At 45.4% G+C, this 15,657-nt stretch overlaps 1 protein-coding gene across 1 annotated transcript in view; it reads right to left on the reverse strand.

Moving 5' to 3' along the window:
- SAP18 (Sin3A associated protein 18) overlaps positions 1-217 on the reverse strand; it is a 37,991-nt gene extending 37,774 nt beyond the window's left edge. The window contains exon 1 of the mRNA XM_068266959.1: positions 120-217. Within this exon, the coding sequence (XP_068123060.1) occupies positions 120-182 (63 nt within the window). The 5' untranslated portion in view covers positions 183-217. The remainder of the gene's footprint in view (positions 1-119) is intronic.
- Positions 218-15,657: the final 15,440 nt, after the last annotated feature.

Below are 15,657 nucleotides of genomic sequence, written 5' to 3' on the forward strand. Positions count from 1 at the left end.
CTCTTTGTGTGAAAGTTAATGAATAGCTGTGATTATCCCTATTGAGAAGGAATGTCAGATTGCCTCTAACCAGAAGGAAACAAATCCTCTAATTGTTAATATTGGATGAGTGTACTTGCATAAGGTGCTGTTCTCTTGTGGAATGTAAGCTGCTTGCATTCTCTGCATTCCTGGCAAGGCATTGTGGGTCCCTCCAGACCTCAATGGGTTACTGTAGTTTACTTTAATCTCTGAAAAAATAACAAATGCCACGTTAGTGTCACATGTGGGGAGGCTGGTAGTCTGAAGAGGACATATGAGGAAGGAAATTCCAATATGACAATGGATGTACGTACATTTGTGTGCTCAGGGCTCAGCTCATGCAAGTTAGGCCTTACTTGTTTAAAATGTGCTTTAATTAATAATTATTATTTATTGAGTTTATAAAACTCCAACATATTACGCAGTGCTGGACAATAAATAAGCAAACAGGCAATGCATATACACGTAATGCCTTCTCCTCCAGAACCACCATGCACTAGAGTACCTTTTCCCCTCAGACCAGGCCTGGATTTACCACACAGGAGCCTATAGGCACACCTTAGACTTTGCCCTCCATTAACCTACAAATCCTCACCAAACCGCAGCACAAGTGTGCTGACTGGCCCAGCTGTCACTTCTCCCTTGCACGTCATAGGTAGCTACAGGTGCCCCTTAGTATTAGGTAGCCAGAAGTACCCTCAATATTAAGTAGCTAGAGGTGCCCCCAAGTATTAGGTAACTAGAAGAACCTCCTCAGTATAAAGTAGCTAAAGGTGCCTCTGACTGAAGGGAGATCTCGTCATTGGAATTACCTAGAACAGGATGAGTAACCTCTCATTTACACTCTTATTAGGACTCTGCATAGGGAAGGTGGGAGAGAGACACTTGAGGAGGGGAGTGAGCTGCCTTTCCATCATCAGGCGCCTGTGGGCACTTGCCTACAGTGCCTTATGGTAAATCTGGCCCTGCCTCAGGTGGTTCTCCTACTAAACTCGACCTTGAGCCCCCCATGACAGGTTTAGCCAGCTCCTGGACAGTATTATCTTATCCGGACGCCCTCCCTGATCTTTCATACCTTGTGGAACTGGCCCCTTACCCCGAGCTACTGTAGTTCATGTTTGTATCCCTTGTTTTGAGTGTATGCTTCCTAGGCCCATATCATGTTCATTCTCATGTAGTCTATGTTATGTCTCTATATGTACAACTGCCATGCCATGTGTACAAAAAACAATTCCGGGTATGTCATTTGGCATACTTGGCGAATAAAGCTGATTCTGATTCTAATTAGAGAGAACCCGAGGTGGGTTCTAGTAATGCTAACAGCACACAGAGGCTGGGTCTGCAAATACTGCCCAGCCTCTGTTGCTATCCCGATCCCACCTAAGCCCCCCCTGCGCTCTGCTATGCCCCCATAAATCACCCAGCCGTGCTGTCCACACACAGCGTGTCGCAGCCTGGCTGTTCACCTCTGTAAGTGTCAGTCTCACCGCTCCCCCGCCTCCTCCATAGCTCCGGTCCCCGCCTGCGTCCCTTCCCTTCCCGCTGATTGGAGGGAAGGGACGCAGGCAGGGACCGGAGCTATAGAGGAGGCAGAAGTAAACAGCCGGCTGCGACACGCTGTGTGTGGACAGCACGGCTGGGTGATTTATGAGGGCATAGCAGAGCGCAGGGGGGGCTTAGGGGGGATCGTGATAGCAACAGAGGCTGGGAAGTATATGCAGACCCAGCCTCTGTGTGCTGTTAGCATTCCTAGAACCCACCTCGGGTTCTCTTTAAAGAGGAACTGTAACGCCAAAACGGCCCCTGGGGGGTACTCACCTCGGGTGGGGGAAGCCTCAGGATCCTAATGAGGCTTCCCACGCCGTCCTGCGTCCCTCGGGGGTCTCGCTGTAGCCCTCCGTGCAGTCCGGGCAGCGGTGACGTCATTATTTACCTTCCTGGCTCCTGCGCAGGCGCTCTGATGCCTCTCGGCGCCGAAGTAGGCGGAAATACCCGATCGCCGTCGGGTCTGCTCTACTGCGCAGGCGCAAGTTTCCGGCGCCTGCGCAGTAGAGCGGACCAGACGGAGATCGGGTATTTCCGTCTATTTCCGTGCCGAAAGTCGCCACAGCGCCCCCGCTGGAGCCAGCAAAGATAAATATTGAACTGACAGTCGGCACAGTCGCCGGCTGTTCGGAGGGCTGCGGCGAGACCCCCGTGGGACAGAGGACGGCGTGGGAAGCCTCATTAGGATCCGGAGGCTTCCCCCACCCGAGGTGAGTACCCCCCAGGGGAGGTTTTTGTTGTTACAGAGTCTCTTTAAGGTATCGGGAAATTTGGGCACTGGGTAAAGCCAAAAAATGGCTCACCCTGCTCCTGCAAAAGTCCCGGTGGCATTATTACTATTTATTATTATTACCATTGACACTGGGGAAAGACGTAATTTATCTCCCAGCTATAGCTGGCAGCCAAATTTTTCGTAATTTGGAGGCTGTCTTTTGACACCTCACAAATTTCTGTAAATATTTTATATCTTTTCATGGAATAACACTGCAAATAAGACACTTTGATGCAATGTAAAGTAGTCAGTGTACAGCTTGTGCTAAGAACCACTCTGTGATGTCACATCCTGCAAGTGTCACCCTAGGGATCTGCCTGGGTTGCCTATGCCTAAAATGACCCTGCTGTGGAGGCTCCAGAGGTATACCACTAAGAGGAGGCTTAAGTCGGGAGGCAAGGCGTTGTATATATTATGAAGAATATTGAGCTTTTTACTATGCTTGCATTTTGTCTTTTCCAACCTTAAGTAATATGCTACACTTAATTAATGTGTTTTTTACTATGCCCAGTTTGTGCCTCCCTTTCTCTGTAATAAACAGAAGCCAGATTCACCACTTTTTACATCAGAGCCAGCTGGTCACTGTTGCACCGTTTATATATTTTTATATAAATTGCAATTTTCAATATTTGTTTTTCACAGGAATGGATGGCCAATTACAGAGTAATTACACTTGAGTTGATATTATCGATGGTTCCAAGAAAGTTACAACATAACTGTTTTGCAATAGACAGGCAAGAGCTTCCCACACTACAACAGAAGGGGAGAACAACGGTACAGTGTAGAGTCCACCCACTCTCTGATGGAAGTATTCTGGGAAGCACCTCTAGTTACCGACCAGAAATTTAGTTTATTATTTTGGGGTGTAGAACTATTAACCATTTTCTGTATCGATTACCCAAATAAGCTACGGTGGCCCAAAAGGAGCTTGAAATCGCTGCAAAGTACAGCACAATACATGTGATTGTTTCTCTGTGTTCTAACTGAAACCACTAAAATGCCTCACTTCAGAACAGTGGGCGGAGCCATGCAAATAATTCCTGCACGTATAAATGATTTTTAATATGAGCGCCTTTATTTCCCTCAGCTTACTGATGGTGATGAAATCTCTGTGAACATGATGTTATAGGACAACAAAAAATGACCACCTTTGTATACATTGTAAAAATATTTTCCGCAGACTCTGGCGGCCATTTTTCATAGTCCTATATCAAGCATGGGACTACAGAGAGTGGAGGCGAACTGGTGACTTCAGGTGAGGGAGAGCAACGACTTCCTCAAAACCAAGTAATGTGGCTTTATGGCCGCATCACTAACACTGCTGAGGGCACAGCAATGGCTTGTTTGCAGCCCACAAACAATTATAACTAAAAACAAGCCTTCAACTTCCGGTTCCGGCGCCTGGATGGAAGGACGCTGACTCAGGAGCTCCGCTAGCCGAGTCCGCAGCCAGTGATCCGCAGAGCCTACACAGCGCCCCCGCTCCTTGGCAAACTTCTCTGGAAGCCACCCAGACTCGCCAGCCGCCAACCGCCCGTCTCATGGACCGCTATCTTACGCGGTCCACAACAAAACAGGCCCCAGCCGTGGAAGAAGCCGCTCCCAACATGGCCGCCGCCCCTCCTCCCCGGCAGCATGAACAACCGCAGTCTCCCGTGATGGACCATGAGTCCCAGCACCCACAAGCCTCCGAACATCCAGAGGACTCTCAGATGCCAAACCAAGGTGAGAGAGGACAGGGGGGCATTGACTATCAGCAACTGGCCGCGGCGGTGGTGGAGAGGCTGGCGCCAGAGCTGCACTCAGTTATACAGGCAGCCATAGATCATTCACTGGGGGAAATAAAGCACAGACTGCAGTCCCATGACCAGCGGTTGGATCAAGCTGAAACTCGCATACAAAAGTTAGAGGAGGAAAGAGCCAACGAGGAGAAAGGAAATAAAAAGATGCAAGCAGAACATAAGCAAATGCAGGAAAAGCTGCAGGATCTGGAAAACCGCTCACGACGCAACAATCTCAGAGTAGTGGGCCTCCCTGAGTCCATGACAGCCCAAGCTCTGCGAGATTTTTGTGCTTCCACACTCCCCAAAATGCTTGGCTTTAAAAGAGGATGCAAAGTGGAACGTGCACACAGAGTGGGACCCCCACGATCCCCCTCAGATAAACGCCCTCCACGCCTAGTTCTTGCTCGATACCTAGACTTTGCAGAAAAAAACGAGCTACTGAGATCATACAGGGAGCTAGATCACCCCTTGGAGCATCAAAATACCCAGATCCGAATATTCAACGACTATTCGGTTGAAGTCTCGAAGAAACGCCAGGCTTTTAACCCAGCATGTGCATTATGCATTGAAAAAAAAATGGAAGTTTGCTTTACAATATCCAGCTATATTGAGAGTTACAGATGACACTGAGGAAACTCATGTATTTCATTCAGTCACTGAGGCCCTTACTTTTCTACGCAAAGGCAATGCTGATCCGGACTGATCCTGTGAGCTCTTTTTCTGTTCACTACAATGTTCAAATTTAACAGGCAGGGGGCGCTGCCACACTGTAGTTTGCTCACCCTTCAAAATTTCAGAAGTCATGTTGACTTTTTTTTTTCTCTTTTCACATAGCTCAGAGTCTGTTTTCTCTCGCTAAAAACTTTCTAGATCGATTGGAGGTTCGAGCTCTATAATATTATCTACAGATAAGGATAGGACGTTGGCCGGAATATCGGCATGGAGCAAAGAAGAAAGGATGACGTCCAGGGTAGAAGTGAAGTCACGTAGCTATGTTCTTTGTTGCTTTTTTTTTTGTGTGTTTTTTTTATTGTTTTCTTTTTTTCCTCGAAAGGCATTGACATCACCCCTGACAGTGAAGCCATGGAGTAGTTTAACTCCTGCATGTCAATCTCTGCTGAGAGGGGAAGGGGTTAGGGATGAAGGGAGGGAAACTTTGGGAGGGTTCTGTCACCTCGGAAATGAGAGCATTTTCAAATTAATTCGTATATGTATACTGTCATCCGGCCTGATCCATGGTACAACTCCCCCATGACGCTGAATGTTACATCCTGGAATGTCAAGGGCTTACGCTCTCCAGGGAAGCGCTCTATAGTGCTTCGCCACCTTAAAAAGATAAAAACGGACATAGCAATGCTTCAAGAATGTCACCTAGCACAGGACCAGTTTAAATACATGGCCAAATCATGGGTGGGACAAGTCTTTGGTTCCCCAGCCCAGGGACGTAAAGCTGGAGCGCTAATTCTACTTCATAAATCCCTGCAGGGACAAATTCTGAATCACAAGTCAGACGATGGGGGAAGGTGGATATGGATCAGGCTGCGTTTGGCTGGGGAGGAATTGGTTCTCTTTAATGTATATGCCCCAAATGAGGAAGATAAATCATTCTATAATGAAGTTAAAAGAGAGGTGTTGATACTGGGGGAAGCCAAAATAATACAAGGGGGAGACTTTAATGCCATCATGAACACTTATGAAGATAGATCCAAGAGAGTTCCAGCGAGTAAACTCACTACCTCCAAATCATTGATCCTGAACGATTATATAGACTCCACGTCCCTTTGCGATAGCTGGAGAGTATTACACCCAGATAGTGAAGAGTTCACTTTCCACTCTAACCCCCATGATACCTGGTCTCGCTTGGACTACCTCTTTGTTACACCCTCAGCTCTATCACAGATAACACGAACAGAGATCCTAGATCTAGTGATTTCTGACCATGCCCCCATACAATTAACATACTCTCCCACAATCCCCAGGGGCACTGACATCATCTGGCGTTTTCCATCTTATCTTTATGAGGACGAGGGTTTCACTCAACTGCTTTTACAGTGGTGGTTGGAATATAAGGATGATAATGCTTTACACGCTAAAGATATCTTCTTATTTTGGGAAGCAGCCAAACCCACGCTCAGAGGGAGAATAATTAGTTATGTGGCAGGCAAAAAGAAGAAATCCCACGAATCGTATATATCATCTATGGCGGAACTGCGTTCTGCTCACAAAAAATTCCTTAGCAATCCCACCCCGGAATCACGGTTACAATGGTTCACAGCCAAAAAGAAATCTGACACAGATTTTAAGATCAGAGAAAGGTATCTAAAATCCTACAGGGACCTATACTACTATAAATTCGGTAATAAGATGGGGAATCTCCTCTCGAGAATAGCGAGACCACCTCAACTGACCACAGTTATTACCAGCCTTAAATCCCCTTCAGGCCAAATTCTAAACGACCCCAAATCCATAAATACCGCCTTTAGCAACTTCTATAAAAGCTTGTATAAGCAAACCCAAAGCCATAACTCAGAGAATCCCATCCCTCCCTGGTTTGATAAATTATCTATACCAACTCTTTCGGAGGAAGATCTTTCCTTCTTAAATGCAACCATCACCCCAGACGAAGTTAAAGGCACAATCAAAGCTTTATCTAATAAAAAAGCTCCGGGCCCAGACGGGTTTACCCCGGAGTTTTATAAAATACTGAAGCAGGAATTGGCACCATATCTTGCCTCCCTATTCAACAAGATCTTAGAACTGGGGCAATATCCTTCGTCAGCGAACATGGCCTATATCAAACTGATCCCAAAACCAGGTAAAGATTTGCTAGACCCTGGCTCCTACCGACCCATCTCTCTAATAAATCAAGACCTCAAAATTTTATCAAAAATAATGGCTGACAGGTTGGCAGACCTGCTCCCCAAACTGGTGAGCCCTAACCAGGTGGGGTTTGTACGACAACGATCTGCTATAGCTAATATTCGTAAAGTTCTGATAGCCCAAGATCACGTGAGAGCCTATCCTAAATCGTGTAGCACCTATGCGCTACTGCTGATCGACGCGGAAAAGGCCTTTGATAATGTTAACTGGGACTGGCTGGAGAAAATTCTAGACAAAATGAATTTCCAGGGGGGCATTAGACGACTACTTAAAGCAATGCATATCAACCCGAAGGCGCGGATATATACCCCGGGATTCCTATCAGACGAAGTTGCGCTTGAAAAGGGAACTAGACAAGGCTGCCCTTTGTCTCCCCTCCTGTTTAACTTAGCACTGGAACCTCTAACCCAGATGCTTAACCAAAATATAGATGGGATGGAAATAGGGGACGCAGTGATCTCTCAGGCCATGTTCGCTGACGATATCCTACTATTTTTGAGGAACCCGGAGTCCCAGCTTGAAAAGGCTTTTGACATCATTCAAGAAGTGGGATCATTTAGCGGATTCAAAGTTAATATTACTAAATGTGAACTGTTATACCTTTCTCCCTGTGCACCCAAACACACTTTGTCACATCTTCCTGTCAAACTTAGCTCAGTGATTACGTATCTAGGCATCAAGATACATAAGGACCCGAATTTGCTATATTCCCTGAACTATGCCCCACTAATTGCAAGCTTAAAAAGGCAACTAATCAGCTGGGAGAATTTGCCTATCAATCTCCCCGGAAGAGCTGCTTTAATCAAATCGATCACTTTTGGTAGGTTGCTATATCCACTACAGACAATTCCTCTGCTGTTAAAACATACAGATATACAAGACATAAATAGAGCCCTGACTAGATTCCTATGGAAAAATAAAAAGCCGAGGATAGCACTCTCGAAATTGACACTTCCTAGACTATGGGGGGGCCTAGCAATCCCAGACATTCGGCGATATAACCTAGCATGTCTGAGTAGACATATCAGAGACTGGCTGAACAAGACCAGCAATCATTCAAATTATTACTTAGAAGCATCTTTCTCTGACCCATGGTCGCTGCCTGGTCTTCTCCATACCACACAAAAATATATGCCCCCAAAACTCAAAACCAGTAGAGTAATTAGAGACACAGTGATGGCCTGGAGAGCCCTTAGGAAGGTTTTCTATGTACCCCAGCAAATATCTAAGTACATGCCATTATGGGGTCTCCCAAGCTTCTCAGCCAGTTTGGCTCACGGGGGTTTTCTAACCTGGAAAGAGAAAGGAATTGAATGTCTGGGACATCTCTGTGATATGCGCAGGGGGAGGCTGTTGACATTTCCCGAGATTAGAGCAAAATTTGGGATACCTAGAGGCCACTTTTTATACCTCGGACAACTACAATCATACATAAGAAGCAAAGTAAAAGATTTGTCAGTGGTAGCCTGCCTGGACTCCTTTGATAAGTTTATTTCCCCTCACCGCCCTCAATTATCTTTATCAGAAATTCACGCTAGACTACAAGAAATTAACTTGGAGACCAAAGCTCAGAATAATTTCATTAAATGGAAAAAAGACATAACATGTGAAAACCTAGAAAAAAAAATATTGGTAGGATATAGAGTGATCCACAACATAGTACCGGGGGAAACATGGAGGGAATCACAGCTTAAATTGATCCACAGGGCCAAATTTGCCTTTAACATAAAGTATCAAACCCCTCCTGCGCATTACTCACCGAGGTGTCCCAAATGCTCCCTGCAAAATGCGGATTTGTTCCATTGTTTGTATTCCTGTCCGTCAATAGTAAAATTTTGGGATGAGATCTTGGTATATATCAAACGGGTATGTAACCTAAATTTGACTCCATGCCCGCTTATGCTTCTGTTCAACTATGTGGAATCCGACAAGACAGATCCTAATGCAAAAAATAGCCAGAACTTTAATAAGTTAGCACATCTGATCATTATCGCTTCTCGAAAAGTGATCTTCAACAGATGGATCTATCCAAGCGTCCCTACTGTGTGGGACACACAAGAAGAACTCCAGCATCTTTTCAACCAAGACAGGCTTGAGTCAATCATCCATAAGGATAAGAAAACAGCAAGTTTCTTCAAGAAATGGAAAGGATTTATCCTGGCAACACTTACAAAAGACGAGATAGGATCTTTAATGGAACATTTTAAATATACCAAATGGTACCTCACGGAGCATCTGAAGGGATCTCTAGGCCGCCTTGATATTACATAAAGGCCAAAATGGCAAATGATCTGCTCTCAGAGGTGACAGAAGGGGGGGGGGGTTAAGGGGGTTTCTAAGGTAAGGGAAGGGTAGGGAGGGGCGACAGGAAATAGAGCTAAGAACAATGCTGTAATTAAAGAATGTACATACGTTTATTATGTGAGATGCCTATACGTGATACACAATCTTGTAACGGACATTTATTTTACAGCTGTAATGTATCATTTCCTGTCAGAACATATGCTGGGTTCAAAATAAAAATGTTGTTTTATAAAACAAGCCTTCAGGACCACTAGAAAAGGCTTGGCGGGCCGACTATGGACAACTCTGTTCTAGCCAGTTTGTCGTTTACCCTTATCTGGAACTCGTTTCTTTTTGACTGTCAGTGGTACCAACAAGAATTCAGCATGGCAATAGGGACCACTGTGGCCCCCACCTATGCAGGCCTTTTCCTGGGACACTGGGAGGCAAAGGTAGGCTTTTTTCCACAGGAATAGGTTCCTGGAAAGGGTTAAACTCTGGATCCGGTATATCGATGATATATTCATTGTTTGAGACAACTCTCAGACTTCCTTTAACCTCCTTGATAGTAATCCCGAGTTATGCTTAAGCTAGCCGCTGGGAGCTCTATGCAGAGTATTGCATGCAGCGGGAGGTCTTGCTCACCTCCCGGGGGATCCAGACATCGGTAGCCGTTCTCCTTCCTGTCCTTGGAGGCTCTGAATCACTCTGATGAGATTGCCGTCATTGATCTCACCAATGAGTTACATCGCCACCCTGAGGACGGAGCTAAAATTGCAGCGCTGAAGCCCAGGGAGGTGAGTGAGAGAAGGGGCTGTTGCTGGCGTTCTGGCGGCATGATTTTTTTTCCTGATTTTAGGGTCCGAAACCTTTTAAAAAGACCCTAAAAACAGAAATAATCATACAGCCAGGGAGGTTAAAGGACAACTGAAGCGAGAGGAATATGGAGGCTGCCATAATTATTTCCTTTTAAGCAATACCAGTTGCCTATCCACCCTGCTAATCCTCTGCCTCTAAAGGTGCGTACTCAGCGGATCGTTCAGGAACAGCCTTATCGGTCTGCCGACAGTGCGTACACATGCACTACTGTCGGCTGAAAGTCTGCCCAGCGGGAGGGTCTGACGGACCTATCGTTGGCTTCCGTATTGCGTGTGTACGCACCTTAATACATTTAGCCATAGACTCTGAACTAGCATATGCAGATCAGGTGTTTCTGACATTGTTGTCACATCTGACAGGATTAGCTGCATCCTTGTTTCTGGTGTTATTCAGCCGCTACTGCAGCCAAACAGCCCAGCAGGACTGCCAGACAACTGGTATTGTTTAAAAGGAAATACATATGACAGCCTCCATATTCTTCCTGCTACAGCTGCAATGAATGACCAAGTGTCAGGATCTCTCCTGTAACATGTTTTGTCGGTTGCAGTGGAGCTGCAGACTGGCAGTTCTGACTTGCCTGCTTGCATTCGGTTGCGAATTCGCAATAAGCCCCATTGTCATTTACAATCACTCTGCAGTTCAGAGCATCTTAGGATGCTGTCATGACTTCTCCCGTTGCTTGCTGCAGCTGAACTGCAGCCAGATAGCCCTGGATTTCCTACATGCATGTTGTTGCATAATACTGCATGTATTTGTTCACAGTCAGCTAGCAGATCAGACTAGCTCAGTTCAGCTGTGTGGGAATTTGCATACCTGCATCCATTGGCTGATGTCCACATAAAAGTCTGCCTCCCATTTCAGACTCCACCCGACATAGAGTTCAGCTACCTTAGTTGACGCCGGGTCCATACTATGTAGTTATTATTGTAAATTGTATATTGTCTTGTTCTGTATTTCTATGCCTGATGGACGTTTGCTGCATCCGCGGTGGGTCAGTGAAGTTCACTATCCTGATAGCTTGGATTCTGCCATCACCACGTTAGTGACTGGTAGTATTCCTGCTACTCTAGTTTCTGGGAACTTAACTATAGGCTGTGGTTGCTATTAGTTACGTTCCTTCCTGTAGTGTTGTACTTGCCTGTGTGGATGCTTGCTGGTGACTAGTAGTTAACCTGCTTGCTCTGCTTCTGAGGACGTAACTATAAGCTGCGGTTGCTATTAGTTACGCTCCAATCTGTAGTCCCGTCTTGTATCTGTATGAATGCTTGCTATCGCTAGGGCAGCGTTTAGTCTTGCAAGCATTCTGTCTGTCTTTCTGTTATCTGTATTGTTACTTAGCCAGAGGCTCGGACAGCAGCCGCCCTGGGCAACAGTCAGTCAGTCTGCCTGGCTGTTCGTTCTTTGTCTTGTTACTCAGACCATAGGCAGTTCAGCATCACACTGCGCTACCATTGTTTCTTATTTGTAGCGATATCGGAAGCCCAGAGCTGCAGTTGCTCTGGGCAACCTGTGTAGCCTCTTCCATTATCCAGCTACTTAGCCGTGTTGCTCTGGGTTGTCAGAAAGTATACCCCTCCCCCGGCATTACACCAAGAAATCCAGGTGGAGTCCAGGGTCTACTTCACATGCTTGGATTGGTTGCCCCTAAAGTCTGGAATAAAAAGCATTGCTTTTAAGAGTGGATGTGCCCCTCTGCTCTGTCTATTTTCAACTAATTGAAACTCAAATCTCACATTAAAAAAACACACCTGACATCTAAATGTGAAGCACAGAAGGTTTGCCAACACAACTTTGAAATACAATGTGATGCCATTGAGACACATTACATTGCAGTAAAGGCGTTTTCAACAGGGTCGCATTTACCATAAGGCCTGTAGGCACGTGCCTATAGGCGCCTGATGATGGAAAGGTGGATCCCTATCCTCTCACAGTGCCTTCCTCCTTCCCTATATAGAGTCCTGATGAGAGTGTAAATGAGAGATTACTCACCCGAGTCTCTGCATTCCACTAACGAGATCTGCCTACAGTCAGGGGCACCTCTAGCTACCTAATACTGAGGGCCCTCTAACTATCTAATACTTGGGGGCACCTGTAGCTACTTATGATGGGCAAGGGAAGTAAGGGAGAAGCGACAGCTGGACCAGGCAGCACACTTGCGGTACAGTTTGGCAGGGGGTTGTAGATCCATGGAGGGCAAAGTCTAGGGGTGCCAGGACATCTGTGCCTATAGGCTCCAGTGATGTAAATCCAGGCCTGGTTTTCACAACTTCACAAATCGCACACCCGCCTAAGTGTTAAGAACTCACTGATGTATCAGAAAAACAAACATCATCCAGACAGTCCAGCAAGCTAAGATAAAACTCTGCATATACCCAGGGCAATTCAGATACGGGGTTATCTTTATGGTTACATCAGAATAAACAGGAATATAGAACTATATAATCCCGTGTATGCTGATGCAGCCATGTAGATAACGCAGTCTCTGTTTTTTCTTATCTGGACACTCGCAGCATTTCAGCAGTTATTGTTTAAACTAACCTTCCCCCTGTTGAATTTATAGCTGTTGAAAATTAATTTGGAGTCCAGTAATGAGATTTCCCCCACACAAAATATACAGATTTTTCTACAGTCCGCTGTCACAAAAGACTGACTACCTGGAGAGCAAATTCATTTGGAAAGTTTAGTTCCACTTTAAGTATTTAAGTATCCCCTTTATTGTATGTGATGGAATTTGAAACATCTGCTTGCTGACGCATAAGGCTTGTTGTTGCAATGCTAGAAGCTGGGCTGAGTATCTTAGCACTGAGCCTGTGCAATCATTAAGAAATAAGGCACACAGGCACACAGGTTGCAACAGTTTGCCTTTGGGACATATTTTCATAGAAGACCTTTTCCTGCCCATCATGTCACTTCTGTTGAAAGTGATTTTTGTTGTTTAACCATTTAGCAGCTTCAAACGAGATGACTCAGATGACTCTTTTGAAGCTGCTTGTGCAATATAAACCTCTAACGGGATAACTTGTTCACAGAGGTGCCCGGCTCTTCTACTGACCACATATGCTATTGCTCCGTTGCTATTGCCTGATGAAGCGGGATCAAACCTGCAAAACGCGTTGCATTGTCCCCGGAAGTATGTAAATAAAGTTGTTGTATTTGACAAACACATTGGCAAGTTTTGTGTCTGCTTGGAGGAAGTAAGTCCACCGCTGCCTCCTCATGTTTTAAACTTTTTAGATACTTTTAAAAGACTCCTCTATCAGCCCTCTTCCACCACTGGGTGGTGTGGTAATGCTGACCTGGATTCCTATCACATGTCATATCGTGATCGGAACTGAGGAGACCTGCCAGGAGTACGTCGCTGCCGCCATGTGGAGGAAGAAGAAGCTGTCCGGATAAGTATGTATGAGCGCTCGCTGCCGCCACCCCTACCCTGCCGTCACCCTTACCTCGCCTCCACATACCACGTTGAGCCTGCCAGGCTGGGGAAGACACACTTCCCCAGTAGCAGGAAAATTTGGCTCTGCAGGCTGCAGTCAAATAAAGTTTTACTTTATTCGACTGCTAAGGGGTTAAGAAAAATATATGCAGTCAGTCAGGGTCCGTTTTCACTAGCGTGGAAACAGTGCCAAATCCGCAGTTTCCCCGCAGGCAAATCGCGCGGTAAAACTCTGCCATAGGGATGAATAGCGCCGCCGGCCGAATTGCTTGCACCAGCGGCCGGCATTTGCAACCAAATTGATGCGGGAGGCTGCGAATCCCATAGCCGTGCGGATTTGATAGCGTACTCGCAGACCCGGAAGTGCTGCCGTGCGTCTCGCAGAAATACGGGCCCTTAAACATTTTTTTGTGTTTACTGTGTAACAAAGGAACTGACAGATCAGTCAGACAAGGCAAAATACTATATACATGGTGCAATATGTACAATAATATCGATATAGCATTAGTTGTGAGTCAAATGACGTGATGGATCCAAAAGTAGAAGAGCCTAACCTGCGGCTTGCCATAACATGCAAAGTGATACAGAGCTGTGTGGCGTAATTAAACTCAACAACAATGCTAGTAAATGCATAAGTGCATAAGCAAAATACAGCATTAATGAACAAATTTGCAATAAAAGTTCAGAATGTCAAGGAGGTACAACAACTGCCATATTACTTTCATTTTATGTAATGTGTGTGTGTGAATCTTTGCTTATTATAGTTCTTATAATTTTTATACACAAGACCCAAGTTATTTAGCATATTACAATCAATTAGCATTATTTTAATTTTCCCATGTGTACATCCTTGTTTGCCTTTTTTGGTTTTATTTTGTAGCACATAAAGTAGAGTCCACCTAGATTTCAATGCAGCTTTAGGCCTCTTTTCCACTGACAGTTGAACTGCGTGTTCAGCAAGCAGTTGCCAGGCAGCAGTGAGCAGTTACCAAGCAGAAGCAAGCAGTTACCAGGCTGCAGTGAGCAGTTATCAGGCAGTGAGCAATTACCAGGCAGCAGCAAGCAGTTATGAGAGTTTGAGAGGCATTTCACTGCCTATCAACTGCCCATGGAAAAGATGCCTTACTGCCTAAGGCCTCCTTTCCACAGACCGCTGATAGGCAGTGAAATGCCTCTCAAACTCTATCAACTGCTCACTGCTGCCTGGTAACTGCTTGTTGCTGCATGATAACTGTTTACTTCTGCCTGGTAACTGCTTGCTGAGCACACAGCTCAACAGTTCATGGAAAGGAGGCCTTACATACCCAAGCTTGCAATACAGTATGACATTCCGGTCAATGGGCCTTCATAAAATGAGCATTTGATAAAGGTCCCCTGACCAAAAAGTTATGCTGTATTGCAAGCTCTGGTATGTAATGCAGTAAAGCAGCATTGCTGCATTGAAATCCGGTTGGAGTCCTTTAGGTGCTTGGATTGGTTGCCCCTAAAGATCCAGAGTTCCTGAAGCATGTATTCACCTACATTTACAGGTTTAGTGTGTGGTAATACTTTTGCATGGACTTTTAATATGAAGTTCCTAGTGAGTTTTGATGAAACAAGCCAAGAATTACAAGTGTACTTTTGCCAATGTGAGGACATTGAGCAGATTGAGGAAAAATTGTGATTTTCAGATGCTCTGAAAAGTGTTTTGCCACCAAAAAATGCCTTTAGTTGTAATAATAACTGATGTAATGAGTAGCAGAATTTCCTAGACACAGAACATTTATATTATGCTTTTCTCCTGACAGACTCAAAGCACCAGAGATGCAACCACTAGAGTGAGCTCTATAGGCAGTAGCGGTGTTAAGGAGTCTTTCCCAAGATCTCCTCACTGAAATAGGTGCTGGTTTACTGAACAACAAGAGCTGAGATTCCTGCTGAACCCTGGTCTCCCATGTCAGAGGCAGAGCCCTTAATCAGTACACTATTCAACCACTGCTGGAAACACTTCAAAAACTCTCTGTCATAGAAATGATCAGCTCTTCTTGAAGATCAGGGATTCTTCTGACCCATTTGGT

Source organism: Hyperolius riggenbachi, chromosome 2 (genome assembly GCF_040937935.1).
Source record: "Hyperolius riggenbachi isolate aHypRig1 chromosome 2, aHypRig1.pri, whole genome shotgun sequence".
NCBI lineage: Eukaryota > Metazoa > Chordata > Amphibia > Anura > Hyperoliidae > Hyperolius > Hyperolius riggenbachi.